General features: G+C 42.9%; 1 protein-coding gene across 7 annotated transcripts; it reads right to left on the reverse strand.

Moving 5' to 3' along the window:
• Window positions 1–1,746: 1,746 nt before the first annotated feature.
• Window positions 1,747–27,198, reverse strand: LOC101165260 (RNA-binding Raly-like protein). 7 transcript variants are annotated; one of them, XM_011487082.3, is made up of 9 exons: window positions 27,061–27,198; window positions 14,805–15,075; window positions 8,099–8,174; window positions 6,769–6,810; window positions 5,829–6,022; window positions 4,833–4,946; window positions 4,489–4,640; window positions 3,734–3,772; window positions 1,747–3,335 (listed from the first exon to the last, which is right to left on the reverse strand). In XM_011487082.3, exons 2-8 carry the CDS (start codon window positions 15,058–15,060, stop codon window positions 3,740–3,742), a joined length of 867 nt encoding a protein of 288 aa, XP_011485384.1. In that variant the 5' UTR covers window positions 15,061–15,075; window positions 27,061–27,198; the 3' UTR covers window positions 1,747–3,335; window positions 3,734–3,739. The 7 variants fall into 7 exon arrangements, 5 of the variants coding, with proteins under 5 accessions (XP_011485384.1, XP_078791097.1, XP_078791098.1 ...); XR_013650648.1 differs by having other exon boundaries at window positions 2,865–3,335; window positions 4,489–4,665; XM_020711243.2 differs by having other exon boundaries at window positions 3,110–3,335; window positions 4,456–4,640.
• Between the last annotated feature and the right edge of the window lie 10 nt (window positions 27,199–27,208).

Below are 27,208 nucleotides of genomic sequence, written 5' to 3' on the forward strand. Positions count from 1 at the left end.
TATGTATGTATTTATTTATTTGACTTTTTTCACGTTGTTGTTCAAAACAAATAGAAAAATATGCGTGACAAGAGCAATAGTCATAACTATAAGAACGCCAGGGGATGGTAGATGTATTACAAAAGAAATATTACAAAAACAGATTACTATGCATTAAAAATGTTCACAGACAGACAGTTTTCATAAATACGTATGGCCTTTTTGTTTAAGCTATTTAAGCTAAATAGTGTGCAAATAAGATCCTAATTCTTTCATTATTACAGGGGAAAATACTTGATGAAGAAAATTTTGATTTGTGAATATTAGACTTACCAAACATTACAATTAGATCAATTCCCAATTTTGTGTTTGATTTTATGTTCTTTTTGTTTAGGCCAAATATGATATATTCAAATTTAATCTGAAATTGTGAGTCTAATTTGTAATTTTTAAAACGAGCACATTCTTTCCTAAATGTTTTAGTAGTGTTACAATTCCAAAATAGGTGACTGATTGTTTCTGGGTGATCTTTACAAAGAGAACAGTTGGGGTCAATTGTCTTCTTATATCTGAGCATGTATTGATTAGTGGGATATATTCTATGTAAGAGTATGTAGGAGACGTCTCTCATCTTGTTATTGATTAGTCATTTCTGATCCAAGGTCCAAATATTTTTCCAGGGCGAGTCAGAAATTCATTTTCTCCAATAGAAGACAGCAGAGGGAACAGAAATGACATTTTGCTGAAACACTTGTTATTCTTTAGGGCTCAGTTGAAACAAAATTTCCAACAGGGATGTCACTTAGAGATAAAAAGAGATATTTTCATCAAGCACAGTGTTTTTAAAGAGTTCACAGATTTCAGTAGTAACGGCATCAAAAACACTGGCATAGAGGAAAAGCAAGGTTATATTTAAGGTTAAATTCTTCATATCTGAGTAATTGACCATAGTGGTTAACCCTTGTGCTATCTTAGATGACCCCCCCCCCCCCCCCCCCGCAATCTCACGTAGATTTTTGTGATAATTGTGGCAGAAAAAGCAGGAAGTTGCGGCTGTTTTTTTTTCTAAGAGATGAACCACCAGCTAAAGAAGAGCTTTAGCTGGTATTTTTGTTAGAACTGAGCGACTTTATCAGCAGAATTAAGAACAAGGAAGTGAAGACTTTAACCACTTCTGATTGGTCAGACTGATGACATGTGATTAAGCCTTCAAGAATGATTGGCGGAGACAGTTAAAGGGGCGGGACTTTTCCTTACACAGTTATAGCTGCAGCTAAATCGCGGTACCGTGATTCTTATCAAAATGTCTTTAATAGAATTAAATAAACACAAAGAAAAAGTAATTTTAAGATCTTTTATATTCCTAACTACTCAGTGTTTTATCAGGACCTGTTTGGATGAACAAAGACCTGATTTCCTGGAGATGGAAAATGTTTTTAGATCACTGAATGAGGGCAATTTCTCCACGCCGCACTTGACCATCTCCCACGGCACACTAGTGTGCCGCGGCACACTGGTTCAAAAACACTGGTCTAGATGACCCACTAGACAGTGCTCTGAACTGTCTAATGGGTCTAGATGACCCAACATTAAAGTGCCTAGGATAGCACAAGGGTTACAGAGCTGACCAACCAGTAAGATATTATTATCAAACCAATTATTGTAAAATAAACATTTGTTCTTGTAAAGGATATATCTGTTATTCCAAATAAAAAACTCATGAGGGGAAAATTATGTTTATAAATAAGAAAGAAGAATCTGTCTGTGAAAAGCAGAGAGTTTAACGGGGATTTTGTTAATATTATAATCACAAAGCAGAAGAAAAATGGAGACCACCTACGTTGCACTGTTGTGTGTTGGATTGCTGCGTTCAATAAAGTTTGAAGAAAAAAAAACTTTCTCAGAGCTTGGCCTTTTAGCAGCCACCCAACACTGTAATTACATTTGTGTTATATTGACAAACTTTATATAAAATTCACATCCATTCAATGACTCGGAATGAATGAAAATGATTTATTCAGACAAACGTTGCAGCCTGAACTCGATCTGCGATCTTATTTAATAAACTGAGATAAACAACAAGCAACGGATGTTTGTCCTTCGTTTAGATGTTGTCTGTCTGAGAATTGTTATGGACATAAACTGGTATAATAGTTACCTTATTTTCTTTTAGATCAAATCACACTTGATTGATTAAAAGTCTTATTTGAAAAGCAGCACCAGTTGTTTACCTATCTTCCAATGGGAAAAGTCTATCTTTTCCTTTCACCGCTGGTAAGTGATGTTGTTTATTGTTGACAGTTTTCATTAACCAGTTTTTTAGGAGATAATTTCATATTTATTCAAAAACAAACAATCAGCCGGATATAGCTAGAGAAAAGCAGAATGTAGATTTCAAGTTGCATAGAATTAAGCACACAATGTAATGGTATTATTTTATATCAACCTAACTAAGAACATTTTAAATTTGGTTGTGAAAATGACAAATATATTATCTAACTTTAGAATGTAAACAAATATTTAATTAAACGTTTTAACAAACAAAAAAACAGCAATGTTTGCTTTTTTTGTTGGCCTCACATCGGCTCGGCAGCATAAATGTTCAAAAGATGTAAACGCAAAAATGAGTGGAAAGTGGAGGCTGACTGTACATTTGCTTATTAAGATGTTACAAACATTTATAATATTGTTTTACAGCCATCTGCTTTAAAAACAATAAGATCTCAACTTGACTGCCTTTCAAAATAAAAGCCGTAGAGAGTCATTTTTTGGAGTAAATTTATGTCAAAACGTCACAAAACAACCGATGCAACAAATGCAAATGAAGAATCGTAGCTTTCACATCTCAGTCATGCTGCGGAAAATAAATTATGTCCTCATTAACAGAATGTTAAGATTTCAATTTACAAATTATGAGTGCAAACAATTTCATATTACAGAACATTTCCTCCAAATACACAAACGAAATAAACTACATGAAACAAATAAAGGAAGGTCTCTGTCTGCTTCCAGGTTTTTTACAGTTCTCAGTGCATAGACAGAGAAACATACATTAAAATTCAACCAAAGCTGGTCACAGAACTGTAGTTTGATGCACGATACAGACCATATCATATGGATACACGATTCACTGCATTGTCCCTATTTTTCTGTTCATTCTGTGAAAAGCTCGCAGGAGATTTTTCTGCCTAGAAAAATGTTCAGCGCTGAGACGGAGCCAAAGAGCTCTGAGTCTGAAACCTCCTCTACTGTCAGTCAGTCGCTGCCTCTTCCACGGACGTCTCCGGGATCCAGAAGGTTTTGTTTGCATCTTGCGGCCTCAACTTCTTCTTCTCGCTACTTATTTTCAGCTCCAACTTTCAGGGGAAGAAAGAAAAAGAAATAAATTGCTAATTACTTTTACTTCCTGGATGAAGCTGAGCTGAAAACCCAGACAATGTACAGAGAGGAGCATTAAAGAACACCCTGATATTTGCTTTATTTGTTGTTTTTGCAGGTATTTGGAAGCAGCAGGACGAGATGATGGTCAATAGGAAAGAGGCTTAGATTCTCAAGCTAATGGAATATTTTAACCTCAGTGAAAATTGCAAAGATCTTTGTTTCTGAAGGATGATGATGCTGTTTCTGCTTCGATCTCTGTCGCTGCTGCAGTTCGTCAGGAACTAGTTATTTACTGTGACGGAGCTTCGGTTTCCAACACGTAAAATTCTGCTAAATCTTTAAAATGTCATGGAAGCGGAAACCAAACACCCACCTTTATTCAGTTGTCAATGTCTGACATGTGGTAGTCGATCTGCAATGCAGGAAACAGACAGACAGTCACAGCATTCAGGAGAATGAATCTTTGAATGTTTCACGTTTCATTGATACATCCTGGGACAAAACTCAAAGATGAAGACGTGTTTCTGCTTTGAGGGAAACACGCCCCCAGCTTTCCCTTTCAGAAGTGGAAGGAAAACCACAGAAAAAGGTCAAACCTCACCAGTAAATGGATTTGTTGTTTGTTCAGTGGAGTGTCTGTGGAAAATGTCCCTTAAACATTTTTTACATGAAGGCTTTAAAGAAAAGAAAAATGTGTTGACAAAAGTGAGAACGTGGACTTTTGTTCCTTCAAATCCTTGAAGTTTTCCAGATATTCCAGGACTTTTGCCTCCATACAAATACATGGGGAATCCTTGGTGCAGAAGCTCGCTGGTTCGATACCCGGCTCCGGCATTTCTTAAATATGCTGTTTTCACTTTATTTATGGTCAACTTTGATCATTTCTTTCTTACTTTTTTAATTATTCCCCTTTAAGTTTAAGTTTCATTCAGCAATATACATTTAGAACTTTGTTTTCTTCTGGAAATGCAACTCCTAGTTTTATTAAAAGAAAATTTTAACAAAGACACTAAAACTGACTTCTTTTTCCACAAAAGCATCATTTAAAGTTCGTCTTTGTACTCATAGGAAACCAAAGGTTCTGCAGATGCGTACCAACAGGGAGTGACTGAAATCTGAGCTGCTCACCACGTCGCTGGTGCCTTCATCATCAAAGTCGTCTTCACCGCCGTCACTCATCTCGCCCGCTTCCACCTCGACGGCGCCCCTCGCCTCCTCTCCTCCAGAGTGATCTGCTGCGTCACCATGGAGACGCTCGCACACCTCCTCCTGCTTCCTCTCTGACAGAGACAAGATGGAGACAAACTAGACGCGAACATCGCGGATCGTTTTTCATCTTCGATGGGCAGCAGAAATCCGAGAAGTTACTCGGTGAAAGTTGTCTCCGGCGAACAAAAGCAGGACTTTCAGTCATTTTCCTGATGTCCGTTGACAGAAGAACAAACAAAAATGCTGAGAAGCGCTGATCTTACCAGCATCACAGCGATGTTGCTTCTCGATCTTGTCCAACCTTCCCAGCAGCGAGTCGATCTTGGTCTTGATCTGGGACAGCTCCTTCTTGATAGTGAGAAGCTGGTCTGTCTTTACTGCACAAATTCAAAAGATGGATGATGATCATCCAAAACTCTTAAAGGGGAATTTCAGCTTGATCCCTTAAATAAATGATAAATGCATGTTTCCTCCTAAACAAAAAAACAACAACAGAAAGTTCAAAGAGACTGAAAAGATTTGACTGAAAAACTTTCTTTAAACCGATCAAAACCTCTTCATCCTGCTTTTGTCATTGTAGAGTTTTAAATACACCAATATTACAAATATCAAACGATAATCAAAAAAACATTATGAAACTAAAATTGGCAATAAATTGCCAAAGATTGAACTTAATATTAAATTATAATAATCTTTTTGTCTTTTAAAAAAACATTTAAGATGTGTTCATATTCCAAAACAGACTTAAATGTTTTTAAAAAATATGTTTTTGATAAACTGTTGACAAATTCAAAACAGACACACTCAGCAAAATTTAGGTTTTTGACCAATATTTGTGGTTTTTGGTGACCATATTTACACTTTTGTTTCCCGATGAAACATTCTTAAAACCCAACATCAACAACCGTGCGGTAAAGTTCACCCCGTAAAGTCGAAAACAACAAAGATTTGACAGAAAATGTAATTCTTTTGGAATTGAGGTTTTTTTGTAACTCTTTGATGAAATCCATAAAAAAAAAAAAAATTTCATGACCTATAGATGGGGTCAATAATGATCCATTGGTCAGTTCTTGTTTACAACAATGTTAGCATGAGTTGTAAAATTACTGACATTGCTGTTCAGGAAAAAAGGACTTTATTTATCTACTGAAAAACGTCAAACTTCTGTTTGGTTGTTTGGCCGACGTTTGCAAAGCGTCAGAGTTCAGGTGAACTCCCACACCTGACCGAACGAGGCCGCCGGAAAAACAGCTACTCACATTTTGGGACTGTGATGGAGGATCCCATGTTGAGCGCTCGAGAGGATGAAGAGGAGGTGGAGGAAGAGGAGGAGCAGCCCCTGACCGGAAAGGAGGATTTGGCTCTGCGTGTGGATGGGATGACCAGCCGTGAACGTTTGATGGGGATGACGGCGCGGGTCGGGGGCACAACCCGGCCGTGGTACTCGAAGAGTCTGGAGACACGAAAAGGCAGAGGAGGTTTCAGGAATTCCTCAGCTGGTCTGAAGGTCAGAGGTCTCACATCCCATCACCCTCAGCCATATTAAGAACCCCACAGGCTCGCTGCATGAATGACAGAGGGGAACGGCGAATGGCGCCAGAGCCGTAGAAGCTCATTCTCGCTCGTCTGAGATGTGTCAAACTGTCAAAGCTGCAAACGTCTGTCGCAGCTGAAGGACTCGGCTCTGCTGGACATCCTGAGTAAATGTTGGAGTGTCTGACGTCCAGCCGCTAAAAGCATCACTAGCGAGCCCCATGAGGAGGAAGAGAAAGCTTTTCATTAGAGCTGGGATCATGTGGCTGCTCTGCAGCAGCGTCTCTCCTGAAAAATCCTCTTTATTCATCGCTGGAAATGAAAGCAGGAATTAAAGTTTTAAAAAAAAAAGATGAAGAGGCCTTTGTGAACTTTTCTGACAGGGTTTTTCTTTTTCATGGGCGGCCATGGTGTAGCGGTAGGGTGGTCAACCTCTGATCAGAACATTGCAGGTTCGATTCCCACCTTGCCCGCCCATGTGTCGAAGTGTCCTTGGGCAAGACACTGAACCCCACCTTACATCTGGTGGGAGGTTGGCGCCAGTGTTCGGCAGCGGAGCCGCTACCAGCGTGTGACTGTGTGACTGGGTTTGTGACTGTAAAGCGCTCTGGGCCTTTGATGAAGGTAGAAAGCGCTTCACAAGTATTTACCATTTTTCCAACATACCTGCTGTAGAAATCGTCCCTGTAGTAGTCAAACTCGTAGCCGCTGTGAACACAAAAGATGGAGGACACTATAAGACCCGCTGAACATCTAAGCAAACAGTTAAAGCGGATCCTTCTGTGTTTTAAGGACCAATATGTCCATAGAAACTACAGACCAACCTGTTTTCTTTCCACCAGTTTGACTCTTTTTGGAAGTGGAATGGACTTAAAATGTTTCAAGTTAAGTCAAAGTTTCCCGTAAGTGTTAAGAGTCCGTTTGAGTAGAACCTGTTTTTGTACCCACTAAATTTATGGTCATATTTTTTGAATAGTTTGTCTGGGCGGTGCGACTCTGCTGTGACCAGCTAGAGGGCGCTGTAGATTCTACTGACAACAAAGAAGAAGACGAAGAAGAAATGCCGCTCAGTGGAATTGTTGCAAAGCATTACGGAGGATGAGGACGGTTAGCGTGTTCTTTATGTTATGGTTATCGGAATATTTGTTTCACTAATGTACTTGATGTTTCATGAAACTAGATAGCATTCCTGTGTTTTTGTAGTGAAGCTTACAGATATTTAGTCTACCACAGGGGCGGAGCTACAATGAGGGCAGCTACTCCCTCATATAAAATTTTTCTAGCTCCGCCCCTGGTCTGTTATCTACTCTACTATATTATTATGATTTGCCTTTCTTATTGTGTATCAATAAGGGGTTTATTGGTTACATTTTATTACCGTATTTAACTTATAATAGTTAAATAAACTTGTTTTTAACCACTCCGTACATGACACTTAATTGAGAGGCCTTATGTCTTTTATCAATCCTCCAAAATGCACACGTCAGATTATTAATGATGATTAAATCTATTGTCAGAACTGTTGATATTTAGATTAAGTTCTTATCTTCTGCTGCACAGCAGTACCTGGTTTCATACACGCTGTATAAGCTGGCAGCGGAATATTTACAGTTAATCCATGTCCGATTTTCACATCTCATTCACACTTCAAACAAAGCAAAAATTGATATTTTAGAAATAATTTGAACTCAATTATTGGTGAAAAATCTGAATTTCAATGATTCTGATCCCAAAATCATCCCATCAATCCTCCCTGTGATTATTTCCAGGATTAAATGAATAAACTCCAGGCTGGCTTTTTAAAAATGAATCCATGTAAAAAGAGCTGGTCAAAAGAGCCAGACTTTTAAACGGCTCTTTGGCATGAACTGGTCCAAAAGATTCGGATCCCTAAAAAGAGGCTTTAATCCCATCACTAATAAAAAAAGTAATAATTTAAAAAGCATTGACGGTTGAAATTGGAGCAGAGATTCAAAGATGCACTTCTCCCACTGACCTGTAGAGTGACGAGAGCGGCCTCTTGGAGCTGATCTTAGGCCTGTAAGGTTTTGGTTCACCAGCCATGTTGATGTCTGGAAAAGAAGGTAAATAAAGGAGTTAAAAAGCAAACGTCGCTGCAGACACAAAGTCAGAAAGACAAACCCCCCCCCAAAGGAAAATCTTCAGGGTAGGAGAAAGGAATCGGCACCATTCGTTCACTGCAATTTTATAGCATGCAAACACTAAATTGTGATTGTAGGGACAAAAGAGTTGTCTTTAGGGGGCAGAGTCAAAAATAACAAAAACTAAACTCCAGTCGATGCTGAAGACAGTGAGTCGTCCGCACACGCCTCATCGCTCGGCGGTGACTGGTGAGTGGTGTCGGCCGTCTTCTGTGCTGTAAATCACCTCAAGATCAGACGCCAAAGACGCAGCAGGAGAGATGAGTCAGAGTTCACCCGGACTAAAATGTGGGCATCAACTACGTAATTTGAACGCCATATGTGCGACATATACGAGGTGTAAAAGTTAAACATCAGTGGTTAATGTGTGAAAAGTCTGTTAGATATACATGGAACAGTCGTGAAGAGTGTAAAAAAATAAATAAAAAACAGCCGTGGACAGAACAACCCCGCCACACTTCCAGTCATGCATCTGTTAACACTCTCTCCCACTAGCTTACAGCCCCTCACACCCCCATCCTAACAGTAGCACTGCAACAAAAATGGCAGCAACATTAGAGCTATCCGTCCGTAGAGGTGAGATCCATTCAGATTTAGATTCATGGATCTGTTTGTCTGCAGGTGGACACATCAGAAAGGGGCGGAGCATGGAGCTTGTGGCCCCGCCCAGAGTGTCACAAATGTGATCTTTTTTAAACCGCATCTGTCATCTGTTCCTGATTCACAACGATTTGAATAAAGAAATCTTGAGAAATTCTATTTTATCTCAACTTTTGTAGAAAATTGTTGCTGGTAACTGAGCAGATGCAGGATCTGTCCACAAACACTTCAGGAAGTTTCTTAAAGATGGAAAAAATTGAAGAATCGTGATTAATCCGTTTCATGTAAACATTTAACGGCCAGAACTGAGCGTCACCTCACAGACAAATCCGGTTTTAGCGATTTAATAACAACTTTCTGCAGCAGCAACAAGAAAACCATCGAGATGGGTTTGGGAAAGTGCAAAACATTCAACGAAAAATGATTTCAAAACAAAGTAAAACACACAAATACTGCTGACTCACTACTGTTTGTGTTTGACTAAAGAGGAGACCAACAATCCAGAGCAGAGATTTCTTCTAAAAGCATCTTCATGCATCATTCCATTAATCTGACAAACTGTTTCATACGCCTGCAGTAATCCGGTTTGACGTGTTTACACGCTCTGCAGGAATCACGTTTCATCATCTGAACGTTAGAAAACCCTCCAGCTCTTTTTCCTAAATCTGCTTCAGTCCAGTCGGAGTTGATCTTAGTCTCTGTGACTCTTCTCCATCAGGAGGAAAACACAGGCGTCTGACCTTCCTCCACCTGTCAATCTGCTGGTTTCCACTCTGACGTCACTTTACTGATTTTTGTCTTTCAGGTAAATCAGATTAACTGTAAACATGCAAGAATCCATATGTATTTATCAAATTACTGCCACCGTCAGAGGATTGCAGATTATATTCCTCACTTTAATAATCTGATAATTATCAGAATTGTTGCATGTAAAATAAAAAAGTAATAAAAATAGCAAATTATTTTTAAAATGTTCTGTACAGAAGTGGATTAATGGCGGTTAAACCTCGGTCAGGAGGAAGGAGTCTTGTGTCGTCTTCCCTGATGATTCAGACCAAAATAATCTGTGGATGAGACCTTTCAGGGGGTCCAGACGGACCTTTCAGGAGGTCCAGACGGACCTTTCAGGGGATCCAGACGGACCTTTCAGGGGGTCCAGACGGACCTTTCAGGTAGCAGAAAGCGATGGATGCCGCATGTCAGACGCTTCACCAGAGAAGCATCAAAGAGTCTGAAACTCTGGAGAGCAGAGCAGACAACATCTGTGCAGAACCTGCAGAACCTCCTGCAGATCATGGCTCAGCACCAGACACCTTCATGCTAAAGAGCATCCAGCCGCAGCTGCTTTCAAACACAGATCAGCAGCTTAATGACGTCACCGAGTTCTCTCATCTGGATGTCCAGATGTTTCCTCTAATAAACTTTAGTTCTCCCGCATGAAGAGGATGGACCTCCTCTTCGTCAGATCTCCTCTGGGGGTCGAACCGCGCAAAGCTCGGACTCACGTCTGTGGTTGCGTCGCGTGCCTTTGGACATGGTCATGACGTCGCGGAGGAGCGCGCGCCGCCGCCGTCAGCGCCTCTGTCCCGGTGAGCCCGTCGGAGTGAGCGCCGCCGCCGCCGGAGCTTCACCTCCAGACAGGACTGTACCATTCACTGGCTGAGCCCGGGGGGGGAACCCCCCCTACAGCCGACGGGTGAGCCCATCTGAAGCTCCGCGATCACCGACACGCGCTTTTGTGCAAAATGAGGTTCACGCGCGTGCGTGAGAGTCAAACATGTCAATGTGTGAAAACCACGAAACCCTCCTGAGCTGCTGGACAGATTCACCTTCATCCAGGTAGATTCAGACTCAACTACCCCTGGCTGCAGTGAGCAGACCGAGGTGTGGCTCAACGTGGGCGGGGTTAAGCGCGTTGCGCTCCTCCCACTGCACGTGACTCTTCTTCAGCGTGTTTTCCTTGCATTTTACACGTTTCCAAGCGCAATAATGCCATGTTGTGTATCCTGACGTGATTAAATTAAGCTGCACCATGGACATTTTTTTATAATTTGGGAAAGGATTATTTATTTTGATTATCAGGACATGTACACACCTGCTTTATAGGTTTTTATTACTTTTTAAAGCAGCCATTTATTATTATGACTACAGGAGCAAGAAAGGCAGACTCAACAAAACTGTCGGTTGGAATGAAACGTCTCTTATCTCAATAATATATCTCTTCATTTTCACTAGACTATAAAATGCAATTCACTTCTTTTTTTCCTCCTCTGCTTCTCCTCAGTGGAGGAGCACACCACCCTCCTCTTCCTCAGACACAGCAAGTGGATAAGCGGTAGGGCTGCACGATATGAGGAAAACTCGCGATATGCGATATTGGTAATTAATATTGCGATAACGATATAAATTGCGGTATATAAACAAATAGCAAAAAAAAACAAAAACATAATTTCCATTTCACTGCAACAGTTTAAGAATTATACTCCAAATGACCCTTGTCGACCCAGGAGGCAAACATCAAACATAAAAGGGCTCATCTTATTGATCAAAAACGTAAACGGGTCCTTCTGATTGGTTAAATGCATAAAGGGATTTCTTTCATTTGTTCAATATTTCAAGCTGCCATGAGTTTGTTTTAGCACATTTAAGGTAATCATTTATTGCGATTTTTGCAGTCTTTTGCGGTATGCATGTTGCACGGCTTGATTTCACAATAACGATAAATTTGCGGTATATTGTGCAGGCCTAATAAGCGGGATGTCGTTCATGCTATGCAAAGTAGAAACAACAATCAGAAGTTCATTGCAGTTCTGGCAGACGGTTGCAGCCAAATCCAAACTAAACGTAATTGTGGATGGGACTGGTGCGACGACTGATCGAACGCTTTGAAGTATGAACCGGCCGTCATAACCAACGGTTTCATCTTCTTCCATTTCTGGATTTTCTTCAGGAAAAGCTTGATGAAAGCAGACAGACATGAGAAAACAATTTCCTTCTAGAAGCGGATCCAGAACCAACCTGCACCTGAGATCTGAGAGAACCTCCACCTAAACAGAGCAGATCATCACTGACTGAAGAAACCAGACCAGCTTCATAAACATGAGACACTCTATGAATGTCAACCTTAGCTGTGACGAAAACTCAGGACAGTTTAGCAGAAAAGAATACAAAATAACTTGATCAACAATGATGTTAAATAGTTTTGTTTGGATTCAGACTTGATGTGGTTTAGTATTCTTGAAAACGTATTGATTTAAAGTCTTGAGAGTCCCGCTCCTACCATCTTCTAATCTATTTTCAAAGCGTTCCCATGGGTTGCTGGAGCCTATCCCTTCATGTCCAGTCTACATACTGGACGGTTCACATCTAAGAAAGTTTCTACTTTTATTTTAGTGTCCATGTATATGTATTGGCCAGAGACAACTAATGTGTTTATGGACCATTTCAGACCAAATTTCATAGTTTCTAATCTGTAACAAGTAAAAACAGTCTTGAGAGAATTTCTCTCCTCATCCTGACGTGGAGACACATTTTTGTTCAAATCAAAGCTCTCAGCTCCATCTAGTGATTGTGCAGACAGAAACATGGAGACAACGCTGCTTTGTGCTCAAAATGAGGAGGAAATACAATTATGATTTCACTCATATTTACATTTTTTAACAGATTAACTAGTTTCCTGGAGATACTGTTCTGGCTGCAGCAGCCTGAAACCCACAAACTCAGACAAAGACATTTAGTCATGTTTACGTCGTATTTATCATCGGTTAATGTAATGAGAAGAATTGCCTTCCGAGAATAGATCATTGTCAAATTCCTCATCTGCAGTACACATTTGTACCACTGGGAGGCGCTACAACCTTCTGAGAGAGAGAAGCTGCAAAGAGGATGTGAGAGGCCTGACTGTAAAACATCCGGGAGAAAATATCGATGCATCTCTGTCTGACATTTATACCCAGAGGCAGAAATTAGGAGCAGGAACGCTGAGCTGCAGAGACCAGAGAAGAACCTCCGTGTTCTTCATAACCTGCAGGCCTCTTCATCAGGGCTTAGCTGCCGCCTGACGCTGAATGTCACTTTTATTTGCTCAAACAGCTTGAGGTCTTCTCGTCGGCTCTGCAGTCGCGTCAGAAGTAATTACAGCTCAGAAAAGAGTCATCAGAGGTTCCAGCTCTTCCATCCAATCAGACGTGGGGCATTGCGGCGCCTCAGCAGGCTCACCTGCTTGCCGTGCAGTCAAGACCTCCCAGATCTGGACCGCTGGGTGCGACTTTAAAGTGCTGACAGAGACATCAACAAATCTTGTTTGGCGCAGGGTCCTCTCGCCAAATCAAATATGAAGCTTATGTTTTAAAGATGAGGCATGAAGGGTTACATTTCACAGAGGCAGCAGAAAAAAGCCGGACGAGATGATTTCCGGTGCAGAGGGTCGTCTGCGCAGCCAGAGGAGATGATCTCCGGTGCAGAGGGTCGTCTGCGCAGCCAGAGGAGATGATCTCCGGTGCAGAGGGTCGTCTGCGCAGCCAGAGGAGATGATCTCCGGTGCAGAGGGTCGTCTGCGCAGCCAGAGGAGATGATCTCCGGTGCAGAGGGTCGTCTGCGCAGCATGCCTCTGACATTTACGGTGCATGCTTAATGGATGGGGGTTTGTGTGCAGAGACTCTGCGACAAGATTGATGTTTGCCACAAAAGTTTTTTCTAAACGAGACGCTCTGACAGTGAACCACGTCTGCACTTTCTCAGAAACATCCCCATTCAACAGTCTGCATAACAACAAGGACAGAGCGTTTCAGTGGATGCAAATGAGACGCCCGACTTTGAGCTGTTATTAATATTAATGGGATCAGACTTCATAAATCACTTTGCTGTTAATTTCCCTGATTTATCATCGGCCCTGATTATGTCCAGCAAGTGAAACTTTTTGGATCCTGAACGCGACGGAGTCTCTCTGAAAGAAAGCTGGAGGAGTTAATTACCCAGTTTCCTTCCCTGAACATTAACAGTTGAACCTGTTAGTTTAAATTAGCTCAACATGATGGAACAGAAACAGCTACAGCAGCTCTGGAATGAAAACCTGCTGCCGCTGAAGCTCACTAATTAACACATTTGCATGTTTTCCAGGTATTTTAAACACAATGATCAAACTTGCAGCTTCAGCCTTCCCTGCACATTGCTGGGAGGCAAATTGACTCCCAGGAGACGCATCTCTTTTTCCAACTGCACAGGAAGAGAAAGAAATGTTGGCTCACTAGATAATGAAAGAAAAGAAAAACGGGTAAAGAAATAACCAACAAACAATAGAAACGTTAAAAAGTCTTAGTCACATGCACCCGTATAAGGGGTTGACCCCTCTGTCATCTTTGAGCCAGAAAGAACCACAGGGAGACTACTAAGGAGGGCACCACTGGTGAAATCGAATCATTAAAAACAGGCAGGAATTTCCCACAATGCTTTTGGAGGAACCACAAAGCTTCTGGCAGAAGCTCCTTTGAACTGACCCGACTGAACTGACGGAAGGCCACACCCCTAACAATTGAAAGCGGCCTACACGAAATCTGTCAAATGTTTTGAATGTTGGAAGTGGGGGGCCAGCAGGCTCCACCTACTTTTATCGAGGCACCTGATTGGTCAGTTTATAACCTAAATAACTACCGAATTAATAACCTGAAAAAAATTAAGATTATCAAGAAGATGTTGGATAAATGTATCAGATCCAGAATGTTTATTCTGACCAATAGAGTGACTGACTGACCAACAGTGTTTATTTAGAAAATACAAGTCTTTGGGATTTTGGCTTCTTGAAATCACTTCCTGTTTGGAACGCCAGGGGGGAGGGGTCACTCAGTCCAGTTCCCGTTTAAGTCAATGCTGGGGGGCATCACCTCCATCCAAACCAAACTGGAGGGCTGTAGGGATCTCAGCAGAAGTGAAACCTCGTCTTACCTAACGGCTGTCCGGCGATGACTCTGGCGTTCTCCCCGTCCACGGCGGCGCGGGCGTTCCTCTCGCTGACGTACTGGACGAAGGCGTAGCCCTTGTGCACCGAACAGCCCACGATCTTGCCGTACTTGGCAAAGATGGCCTCGATGTCGGCCTTGGACACCACCGCTGTGTTGAGGTTGCCGATGAAAACGCGGGAGTTGAGGGAACGCGGGTCATTCTTGTTGGTCACGTTACTGGTCTGGGTCTTCCCAGTCATCCTCGTCCTTCAGGCCTGCAGGGGGGGGACACCAAACAGTTCAACAAGGACACACCAAACTGAACTCTATATATTTATTAGTTGAACTTTATTTCACCCAACAGCGTAAAGCTGCTCCATGGTGAATTTTTCCATCCCCGTTTGACCTTTCAGGCACCTTCAGAAACATCCTCTTAACGCTGACCTCAGCTGTTTTTGCACACCGCCTCACTGATGCTGAGAAGTCTGATGGTACATTCCTGGTTTGTTGCACGTTTTTAACTTCTCAGCCGACCTACCTGATCAAATATTTCTTAGTTTTATGCAGTTTACGTGTTTAGTGCTGTGCTCATGGTTTCTGCCTCTCCGACCGCTCAGGTGTTTCCGTTTTTTGCACACCTTGTCCTGGTTTGATGCTTGATGTAAAAGCATTGACATCAGTGGGAACAAAGTGTCTTCCAGGAAACGGTTTCAGATTTGGGGCCTCAGACACAGCCGCGATCCATGCATCCATCCGCCCATCCTTCCATCTTCTGCGCCTGCTGAATCCCTTTTAAGAACACAGGGTTGTTGGAGCTAACCCAGCTGCTCTTGGGCCAAGGCAGACTCACAGGTCACCGGGTTTAAAACGGGATTAAAACGTCCCTTTAGGCTCCGTCACGAATAAAAAAACAGTTTTAGCCTGTTGTGGTGTTTCTGAGAAAAGTTTTTATTTGGTGTTAAAACAGAAAACCAAAAACAAGATAAAGTGAGTTTTCCTGAACAAGTATTATTTTCATAAATAGCAGATGAAACTCTGAATTTGTCCTTTGCTTGAAGCTCCTGCGTTCTGCTCAGGAGATTCAGGCCTGTGCGACAGATTGCTCCCTGCAGGAGGTGAGAGGAGGTCAGAGACGGCGTCGGAAGTGATTCAGAGGCGTTAACTCGATACATCACACGGTGCATGTGAACCGCGCTCTCACCTCTGAAAACAGCTCAGGTGCTGCAACATTCCTCTCACTGTTCTCTTTTCTTCTTTTCTTTTGTCTCCGGGAGTCGATGCTCATCTCGAAACGTTATTTTACCTCAACAATGCTCGCCAACCATCTTTTATGTAAACATTTGAACTTTTTCAAATGCATCGGTAAAAATGTCAAATGTTTTTTTGCAAACGTTTCTACTTTTTATTGAGGACACTTGAATGTATTTTAAATGGTATTTATAGAAACAATCTCAGCCCCTCCTCCTCCCCCTCCATCTGTTTCTATGGAAATGTCACCATAAATAAAAACCTTTCATCTAAATGATGAATCCACACTTTGTTTTTTTAATCCTACATCAACTTTACATTACAAAAAGCTCCTCCCCTCTTTTCTGGGTCACTATGGAGACGCGTCGTTGACAGGGACAGGAAAGGACTGAAGGTTCTGGGCTAAAGAGTTGTTTTTTTTTTTTTTTTTTTTTGGGGGGGGGGGGGGGGGGGGGGGGACTTGAACCATCAGCTCCCATCATGCATCAGTTCCCTGACGGTGGGTGTCACCTGGGGGAATCTGGCACACCGCGATAGGAGCAGGAAGGCCCTGCGGATGGGAGTCTGGTCATGCTAAACACACGGAGCCGCTCTGGAGGCGGAGCCATCAGGCCTCATCTCCAGGACACGTAAAGCTGCCGCTTCCTGCTTTCTCTCAGTAATTTCCTCCTGAGGCGGAAGCGGCGCCGCTTTTCATTCAGTTTAAGCTGCGATGATGAGCCGCGGATAGAATCAACGCTGATTTACTGCATAATATTTCTAAAAATGTTTTACAGGAGGAGCGAGCGTGCAGCGAGCCTCAAACATGCCCCCTGCAGTCACCCCTCCTCTTATTTTACCCCCCCCCCCATACAATTACCTCCTCCACCCACATAATCCACCCTAAACCCCAGACACAGACGGTAATTCTGCCTGTGCCATCATGCAGCAATGCCAGTATTGAATTTTTCACAGCTAATTGCCTTAATTAGCAGCAGAGCGAGGAACCGGCAACCAAAAGCACATCCACCAATCACAGCACACCTCCAGTGCGGCACCTGAGCCACGCCTCCAGAGTCTGACCCGCTGAGTGACTGATGGATGTGACAAAGGTTGATCAGGCCAACGAGAGACAAGATTCGGAGGATTGAAAATCTGAGAATCCCGATTCCGACTGAAGCTGAAACACAGACGAAGGGGAACATTGGCAGGTTTGAACGGAGTTCATGAGGTCAGACAGATGTTCCATATTCCTGATGAGACGATGTTGCAGAGACGAAAAGAAACGTGGAGCTCAGTCCTGACCAGCAGCTGACGGGAAACCAGATCTGATGTTCAGATTTAAGACACGTCTGCAGAGGAACATGACCGAAGAGGAAGACGATGGAAGGACTACAGCTCTGATTAATGATCCATTCAATAATTGATCATTTTAACATTTTCACACTGATTTTTTCTCCCATCTTTGAGCTGAACTGAGCCATAAACCACCGCTGAAGACCCAAAACTCTGCTGGGGGGCTCCTTTGAAGACAAAGATGGAGATGTTCTGTGCCGAGGGGGAGGTTTGTGGTCCTGACTCTTGGAGCAAACAACTCCAAAAAGTTAAAAAAATCAACCACATCTTTGAGGATCACAGAACAACTGACCCAAACAGCAGCAGCTTTCTCTCAGTTGGTTACTGGTGGACAGTTTGCTCCATTTAAAGGTCCAATGTTAGAGATACATCCAACTAGAAAAAGAATCAAGAGTTTTTCTGAATGGGACCAAGAATAAAATGAGTCACTGTAGCAGTAAGCTCTCCAGCATTTGGGGCAGGAAAGACTCCAAAACACAGCCAACCTCATGAAAGCAGCTTGAAGGAGAACATTGAACCAGGTATCTGCTGTTGTATCTGCTGGTTGGCTTGTTTGGACAATACAACAGAGACTGTGCTTTGAAATGAACAAGTCCAAAACTACACTAAAGCCTTAAAATCCCTCATATGTTGGAGAAAGAAAAATGCAGATAAATACTTTGGAGCAAAAGAAGAGAGTTTAGATGGCTTATCGCTGTTGTTTTAGGGCGGGCTCATTAAAGCAGGTTCTCCAAAACCTCCACCTGAGGTCTTCATGAGCTTAAAGTCATCATCAAAGTGCTCCCGCTTCACTTTCATCTCCTCCATTACCTTCAATTACATGTTCTTAAAGCAGGATCAAACAAAGAGCTGAGCCGTTCCTGCAGTTCATTTAACACGACGACTTCAAAGATCGATCTGACGCTCATGAAAGGCCTTCAAAAAAAGAAACTGCTGGCAAACGCGAACAGGAAGCATCTCAGAGGACGACAGCGGCCCGCAGGAGAGGCAGGAGGAGAGCAGCAGGGTTTGGGCTTACTGCTCCTCAAACGACAGCCGAATAACATCTTCATGCATGAGTGCAGCTGAAGCTGCCGGGTCGGTTCCTCCTCCAGAACACAGAGGTGAGGGTTTGACGGCGCCTTTCTTCTGCATCCTTCTGTATTACAAAGACCCCAAGTTCAAGTATTTCCTGAATCCCTTTTTGCTTCTTTCACACCAAATGACTTCAGAGCAAATTCCCAGACGATGAAAAAGCCAGACGGCGCTGAAGGTAATCATTCTAGTAGCTTCTCTTCCTGCTGACGCACACTCTGGTTTGACAAAAGGAGGTGAAAACTGCTCCTGCAGGATGACAAAAGCATGCAGGAGGTGAAGAGGGTGGAGGAGGTGGAGGAGGTGGAGGATGCTTCCAGCAGCGCAGCCTGAATGCAGCATTTCATGCTTTGAAACGGAGCAGATGAGACTTTTCAAATGTCGACAAAAGGCTGTTTACATATTGATTTAACACGGTTAATAGTTTGTTTATTAAAAAAAGACGACTTTTGAAGATTTGTTTCAGAGATCACGTTCTCTTCATTTATAATTCAGATGAAATAACCTCCAAGGTCTTTTTTTTAATTAATAAAAGATGAACAAACATCTTTACAGAAAAGAGCAATGTCTGAGGAAAAATAGCTCCAAATGTTCAGGTTCTGCTTCTTTAAAAGGATCCAGTTCATCACTGTGTTCGTATGAAAAGAAGCAACATAAGAAAAAAACAGAATTGCTGATTTCATTCTATACTTTCCTGCGAATAAACAGAAGACATTTAAAAAAAAAGTCAATTCATCATGAAAGAGTGAAGGACACGTGTTTTGTGTCAAACACTCTTTGATACTTCATATTGAATAAAGTCAGAAAAACTATATTGAACGATAAACTTGAAAAAATGAAACAATAAACAGTTTCTTCAGGCTCTTTGGAGAGACTGTAGGAGGACAAAAAGTAAAAGAGGAGTACGAGAACTGAGGCTACAAACGTAAACGGATCAAAAACAAGTCAATATTAGAGAACATCGCTCTTTGAAAGCCACACCTTCTGTAATTTAACGCAACAGGACAGTCGGCTAAACATCTTTAACCCTTGTGTTATCCTATGACCCCCCCCCTTACATTGACATGTTCTCCCTACCATGACAAAGGTGGATAAAGGTGGAAAGATTTCATGTAATCCATGGACACCAGTGAAGATCACAAATCATTGAAGAAAAAAGGTTCAGAGCTCTGTCTAGTGGGTCTAGATGACCCAACTCCCAACGTTAAAGTGCCTAGGATAGCACAAGGGATACAGATAATTAACTCTAAACTGCATTTCAGAGGATTTCTTTATTCAAATTGTTGCGAATCAGGAGCAGATGAAAAAATGTCGTTTGAAAAAGATCGTTTGTGATGTGGAAAATACGATGGGCGGGGCCAGGAATGGGGGAGAGCGGGGGGGGGGGGGGTTGATTGTAAATGCCGTTCTTCATGTCTCATTCATCCAGGATGAGAGGTGAAACATTTCAAGAAAGACGATTTCAAGGCCAGATGTGACGAACCAGCCTCCAAATAACGGGAAATGAGTTCATGTGGTGGAGAAGAAGAGCAGAAGCTGCAGCTCATCGTGTCCGTGTGGTCGTTTCAACTTTAGTTTGTTCTGTGAAAATGAAAGCCTGAGTGAAGTTTGGAGAAGAAATGAAGAACATTCTTGATGCTTCACAGTCATGATATCAGGTTCTGTGTTTCTAATAAACCAGTTTATTTGGTTTTCTAGTTTCCTCTTTCTATGAAATTAAAGTCAAACAAATGGAAAAACAGGGACTGAACGTCGTGTAAACAATTCTGCTCAAGAGTTTTTACTTCTATTATATTGAAATCTAATAAGCAAGAAATGAGAAAAACAAAAGGCTGGAGGAAAAAAAAAGGTGTTTGCACCGACGGCAGATACTCGGATCTGATAAACAGCAGCATCTGAGGCCATGGCAACGGTTGCTAGGATAAAAGCATCAACTTTTAACTTATGCACAAACACTTTTTTTTTTAGCTGCAACAAAATATTGGCCTGATTTAAAAAATCTAAAAGGAAACACCTGCGCAAAATGTTTTATAATAAAGAGTAAAGAAGTGAAACTGGCCTTACAGAGGAAAACCGTCAACTGGCAGAAGGTGGGGCTAATAGCACCTCTGAGGTGTGATCACTGCTGTCCCTTTAATGACATTTTCCCGCCTTTGTGCAGCTTCTGCTGCTTCCCTGGAGCCAAACATTTCTGTGCTGAAACCCCAACAGCAGCAGCCGAATCACTCAAAGAGCCAATTAGCAATTAGAGGCTTAATGAATGGAGGTCCTTTCTGGGCCATTTGCTTAGAGGAGCGCGGTGCTCTGGAATGACTCCTGCAGGAGTCGTCCGGTAAACACAGAGCATCTGCGTGGAGAGGAGCTGCTGCTGCAATCCTTAAATGAGCAACCAGCCCTGCAGCTTTCCATCTCTGAGGCTGCAGATCTGTGACTGTCAGAGGCCGTTCCCGCCTTTCCTTCTGACCGTTTACCTTCAGCATCACAAACAGTAGAAGCTGCTGAACACAAGTGGAGAAAAGGAGGAAAGATATTCAAATAAAAGAGATAGAAGAAGAAGAAGTGAATGACAGACGTTTGTGACGGCAGTCATCCTCGAGCCGCTCAAAACTGAGCTTCGGACCAGAATATCAAAGCTGAAAAATGCAGGCATGCATGATGCAGTAGGTGAGCGGCGCTGCTTATAAATTATTCCTGTGACTCCGTCCTTTCATATTACTATTCCATCAGGCTGTTGTCATTTACATATTTCTCATACATTTAATGAACTGACTTTTTGAACTCAAAGGCTGCGCTGAGGTGCAGCTCGCTGCTGAAATACTGATGGAGAAGCCAGAACTCCAATTTCTGTCCGCCTCATCTTTTAGTTTGATTCCCAAAAATCACTGAAATCCTTTTCAGAAGCTCTGTAAGACGATGGGAGGAAAAGTCTGCAGGAGCGTCACGTCTACAAAGAAAAATGATTTACAAGATAAAACAAGGAGGTGTAACAAAAAAAAACATCCAGTCAAATGTGTAAACAGGGTTAAGAGAAGATGAGAACAATAAGTTATCCCTCACCTCCATAAACTTCCTGATGAAGAGATCAGTGGTTCGGGAGCAGAGATGCCCCCTGTTTTGTGTGTGTTGGAGGGGGGGGGGGAGAAGATCTCAAAGACTGAGCTGAGAGATCACTGATATCCAAGGCAAGCTCTAAAAACCATCTCAGATCTGAAAATCAATGCGGCTTTGGAGGCGGATCAAACGGAAGCGATGTGGAGAAGCCAAAGAGACGGTTCTTAAAAGATCTACAAAGAGAAAAACAACAGGCCAACCCGCTGCAATCAAAGCCTGAGCGCGGCCTCACAGGCAGACGACTCGTCCTTCATTCTGCATGAGCAGCAGAGCTGGTTATTTTTTAAAGTGAAGCATGGCAGCAGCAGTGGCGGCGGTGGCGGCGGCGCGGGGTTCACTGCTGCGACACAGAAGTGTTTTTCTCAGGAGTTCAGCTCCAGATTCTTTTATTGTCTGGAAAACATCTGAAGTGAAGGATTGCTCCCACATCTCTGTGTGTTTGTTTGAAGAAGAGGAGAATAAAGGCCCCGCCCACCTCCTCCTGCGGCAGGGGAGTCCACAGCTCCTCCGAAACGTCTCTCCTGGCTCTGACACACTTCTCCGTTTCCTTAACTCCCGTCCCGTGTTCCTGCCAAACGCCGCTTCCCCTCCTCAACGCTAACTGGGTCAGCGGAAACCGGAGCAATTAGGCGAAAAGAAAGTACGCCCGAGTTTCTGTGACCGCAGAAGGCCCTGGAGGCAATGATGCGAAAGGTCAAAGGTTACAGCAGGTACTGAGGAGCATCCAGACCATCAGCAGGTTTGGTCAAATTCATGCAAAGTGATGAAGATGAGAAGGGATGAAGATGAATGATGAAGTACTGGACATAAAGTAAGAAGTGATCAGCCAGTCTGAAGCTGTTTTCTAAACAGAAGCACTCTGAGGAAAATGGGTTTTTGGAGATTTGAACGTGTTCCTGTGGTGATTTTCTGATGATGGAGGACACAGAGAAAGAAAGTGAGCTCAAAGTCACAATTCTGAGTATTTCATTCCCCAAGTTGTTGAGGATCAGCAGCAGACGAAAGATTTGCTCGCCGTTTTTGTTGTACCGGTAATGTTAGGTTGGGGGTGTGAGGGGCTGTAAGTTAGAGAATTTTGAATTTTGACAGTTTTTTTTTTGTTTATAGAGATGAGATGAGATGAGATGAGATGAGATGAGATGAGATGAGATGAGATGAGATGAGATGAGATGAGATGAGATGAGATGAGATGAGATGAGATGAGATGAGATGAGATGAGATGCAAGTTCTTTTGTCTGCAACGGCAAAAAACAGATCCAAATAACAAAAGTGACATTCAAGCAAAGTGACCTTTAGGTTTAACAGTGTAATATCATAAAAAAAACATCTGCAACCTGCACAACAAAGTAAATGAAACCAAAATATTACATAAATAAAAAAAATTACACACCAAACAACCGTTATAAGAAGAAAAACGACTGAAACAACGACTGCAACAATGCATGAAAAACACTGCGTGGGCACATAGTTTGTCACTGCAGCGTGTTGCACAGTCTGATGAACATGTACAACTGCTCAAGGTTTTCCTATTAACCAAAGGACTCAAATGAAAAGCATGTCTTCTCTGGGACGTCGCATTATAAAAATACTCCGGCGAGGCCTTCCTTACTCATCAAGCCTCCGTTTGAGACCCACTCATCATCTCGTTAGATGTTATGAGTCACATGTAACTTGAGTGGCACGACCCCCCCCCTTTAGCGCACACAAACGATGGGGGGGAGGGGGTGAAAGGAGCACACAGCGGCGCAGCGGGAGTGCGAGGACGGATGGAGCAGCTGGTGAAGAACTGAAGGAACCGTTCAGGCTGCAGAAGAAAACCTTCAACCTGCTGCCTCCCATGTTTGCCTCCTGTTGCTTTGTGAACTAAAAACGGGGCAGCGTGAAGCTAAATGCAGCTAAATGCAGCTTCAGCCCCCCCCTGAAACCCCACACACACACAAAGTCTGCTGCTGGAAGCAGGAAACATGAATGAGAAAGAAGAAGTGTTGGTCCTCAGGAAGCATCACCTCAACAGCCTCCTTTGAGTTCAACTTTCACTCAGAGAAACTTGGTGGGAGGAGCTACAGAGAGTCGTTTTCTCATCAGATTCCAGCTCATTTTGAAATGAACTTTCACCAGGACGAAGCAGAGTTTCATTATTTCTGCCTGCATGAAGGCTGTAGGAGAAAATAGCCTGAAAAAGGATTAAAATAATAACAAATAAACCAGAAGAGACCACGGGAAGTCTGTGTGTCACTGACTCAGTAAATCTGCTTTTTAGTGTTAGTTTGTGTCCGTCACTTCTCAGAGGAAGAAAACTCAGCATCCGTCCTCCATTTTGATCCGCTGCCGTTACAACTGAACGTTCAGAGCGTTGATGAACTCTTAACAGCAAAACAACAGCCATTTCTGGGTTCTGGTTTGGGTCGTGTGGACATTCTTGACTGTTTTTGAGCAATGATAAAGGTCCGTTTTTCAAACTAGTTTTTAGCTTGAAGCACTGCAGGTGAAATAAAAAATGTTGTACCTATTTAAAGACCAGACAAGGAGCAAAAGACCACAGAAAACAAAAGAAGACTAAATTAAACAGCCTAAATATCATGCCAAATCAACTTTTTGAGCTTTTAAGGGTTTTATTATGTTCCTTCATCACATAAAACAACCCCAAAGTGCTATTTTGATCCATTCCTGCATTTCTGAGTATTCCTCTAAAAACATCATCTCAGGTCAGTTCCAATTATCTGAAGGTGAACCAGAGTGAGGCCTGTGTGTTGTGTTCACTAAACATATGAAAAGCATTTTTTCACAGCATTACAAACTGAATAAATTAATCCAACTCACTTTTATTAACCACAAAGAAGAAAACTGTCTAAAAGACTTAAAATACCAGATTTGAATGTTTGAAGCTGTTTTGTCTATACATTTTTTTCTTTTGTTGCTCTAAAAAAGGTTTCTCTGTTAAACAACATTTTCATTGATAGGTTTAAATGCCAGATGAATAATAAATATAAAGATCGTTTCCTTTCCACAAACACTTGAATCTTTTAAGTGTTGATTCTTGGACCATGTATGGAGACATGGCATCATGTGAGAAGGAAAGATACCCCCCCCCCACTTCTAACTGCAGTATCACTAATATTTTAGCTTATTTAGTTTGATACTGAAAATCATTTTTTAGTGACTTCTGATAATCAGAGCGTAAAGGCTGACTGAAGCCTGAACTGTTCAAGGGTCGGAAGAGATGTTTCAACCTTGAAAAAAAAACATTTTCTACTAAAAAAAAGGAACTCCAGAGGAACACTTCAGCTCTGGCCTCCTCTCTGTATTTGTCAGTTCAACATTTATTGTGTTTGTTCTCAGAACGCAGAGAAACATGGCTGGTTTTCAGAGTCCTCAAAGTAAAACGTTTTCATTTTCATTTAAGCTGAACTGTTTTTTTTTAAAGGCAGCGTTATAAGTAAAATATTGAAAGCTTTTGAGATGTTTGTGTTTTTCACCATTCCAAATATCTGTTTTAATTGAAGTGAGACCCAGCAGGAGCCGGTTGTGGGAGCAGATAATTGCTATGCCTGTTTTGTGTGTGTGTGTGGGGGGGGATCAGCCACAGATCTGTGTGGAGCTGGGCTGGGGGGGTTCATGAGTGGAAACACTCCCGACTTTCAGGCGGGAATCATCCGGCTCCTTCTGTCAGAGTAATGAAGTGCTGGCAGCTGTCCGTGGTGCTGAAATCAGGCCCAGCTCTGAATGGGGGAATGAAAGCCGACTGATGCTGCAAACGTCTCTCAGCAGAACCAAGTGTCAGGTGTGTTCATCTGCTGCTTGGGGAAAAGTGAAGCCTCATCATGTCACGCCGCCTCTGAAAGAATGATGTAGCTCTGGATTTGGACAGGCAGCAACAGCAGAGGTGCTCGCACATGCAGAATGGAGGAGGGGACTTCTCTGCTAAAGGAGGACATGATAAAGAACAGTCCTCCACATGAGAAGCATCTGTCAAATCATCTTTCTTTGAAGTTCCTTTTGTCTTTTTTCTCTTTGTTGATATTTCACGTGCAGGGAGGATCTGATCCCTTAATGGTTTCTTTGATCTGTTCGTCTGAACGCAGGAGCTGCTGGATCTCATCATCTGCAGCTCATGACTTCAGGAAAAACGCCTGACTTCACCTGTTAGGGGTCGATGATCGGAACAGGAAATGGAAAGCCGGGCCTTGGCTGAAGAGAAACAGATTATCTGGAGCACTTCATCCGCCTCAGCCTCTTGTGAGCTGATAGGAATTCGGCGCATGTGTATGATGGGCTGGATAGAGCCGGCCTCTCCCTTCATCCCCGCTGAGAGATAAGCACTGTTTGCATAGCAGAGCATATTTCATGCTTGGCTTCCCCCCACCTGTTCCCAGACCTGCAGAGTCTGAAGGCTGGAGCCGCCGTCAGACGATCTCCCGCCTCTGGAGAACCACTGCAGAGGTTTATCCTCCTCAGCCAAGCCCAGAAGAAAAATAAAAGCTAACTTTCCAAGGATTTCAGAGGCTGCTGTTCTGGAGATTTTGATATTTTTTAATGAACTTCTGTTTTTTCACATACTCTTTAAATGCTTGTGTAAATATTATTAAATATCTGAAACATTTTTCCATTACTTAAGGATTTAGGCAAGGGATTACGCAACACCCTCAAGTAAAACTACAATATTTATCCTTGTGGGATCCGTAGCTCATACTACATAAATGTGGTTGTGCAACCGCTTGATGCAAGGCTTTCAGGTAAATCTACAGATGGTTTTTTTTTCGGTGTTGGTTTGTCGCCTGCAGATTGGAGCAGGAGGGCGTGCCACAAGGTCAAGCTATTAATCAAACAGGGCCGCCTCATTTGCATAGTGAACTTCTGCAGAATTGGTCCTGAAGCCCAGAAGAGCCTCACATCCATCTTCCTCCTGCAATCACGTGCCCACTCAGTCACTGCATGAGGTCTATGGGTGAGGAGGACAGAGGAGCTTCAGCTGATGTTCTTAGATCAAACATTTACTGTCTTTTCTTTCCATCAGAGGACACGTCTGTCAACATCACATCTTCACAAAACACCAACACTCCTGCAGATGAAGATCTGACTTCTGCAGCATTAGAAAACTTCAAACTGCTTTTGATTTGGAGCAAATCCAAAATCTTCCCAAGACAAACAGTCCAGAAGAAGTTTTTGAGTTAAGAGGAGAAATCAGACAAAAGCAAGGACAGAAACAAACTCTTTCAAAGTTTCGCAAAATCCTTGCGGGTGAAAATCAAAAGTGTCGCACTTCAGCAGCAGAGAAACCTCCAAAACCAAACCAGAAAAAAGACCAGCAGAAGATTCAGATCACAACCGGGAACGTGGAGGAGACGCAGCCTCAGCAAAAGAGGGGAAACGGCGCGCGGCGCAGAGAGCCAGGAGGCGCGTGGAGGAGCAGCCGCGCTCCGCATCCGCATGCAGAAAACCCGCACACGCGGGGGAGGCACCGCGTGAAGGAGTGCAGAGGAGCAGGTACTCACCACGCGCGAGGACAGCGTTTAAAAAGGAACGGGGCGGTGTGGCGGAGCAGCAGGCTGGCCGCGTGCAGGCGTGTGTGCGCCGAGCCTCTGCGTCCTCTCTGCGCTGCCGGTGGTGGAGTCACGTGATGGGAGGGGTGGGGGTGGGGGG

This window comes from Oryzias latipes, chromosome 17, assembly GCF_053564925.1.
Source record: "Oryzias latipes strain Hd-rR chromosome 17, Olatipes_Hd-rR_3.1".
NCBI classification, from domain to species: domain Eukaryota; kingdom Metazoa; phylum Chordata; class Actinopteri; order Beloniformes; family Adrianichthyidae; genus Oryzias; species Oryzias latipes.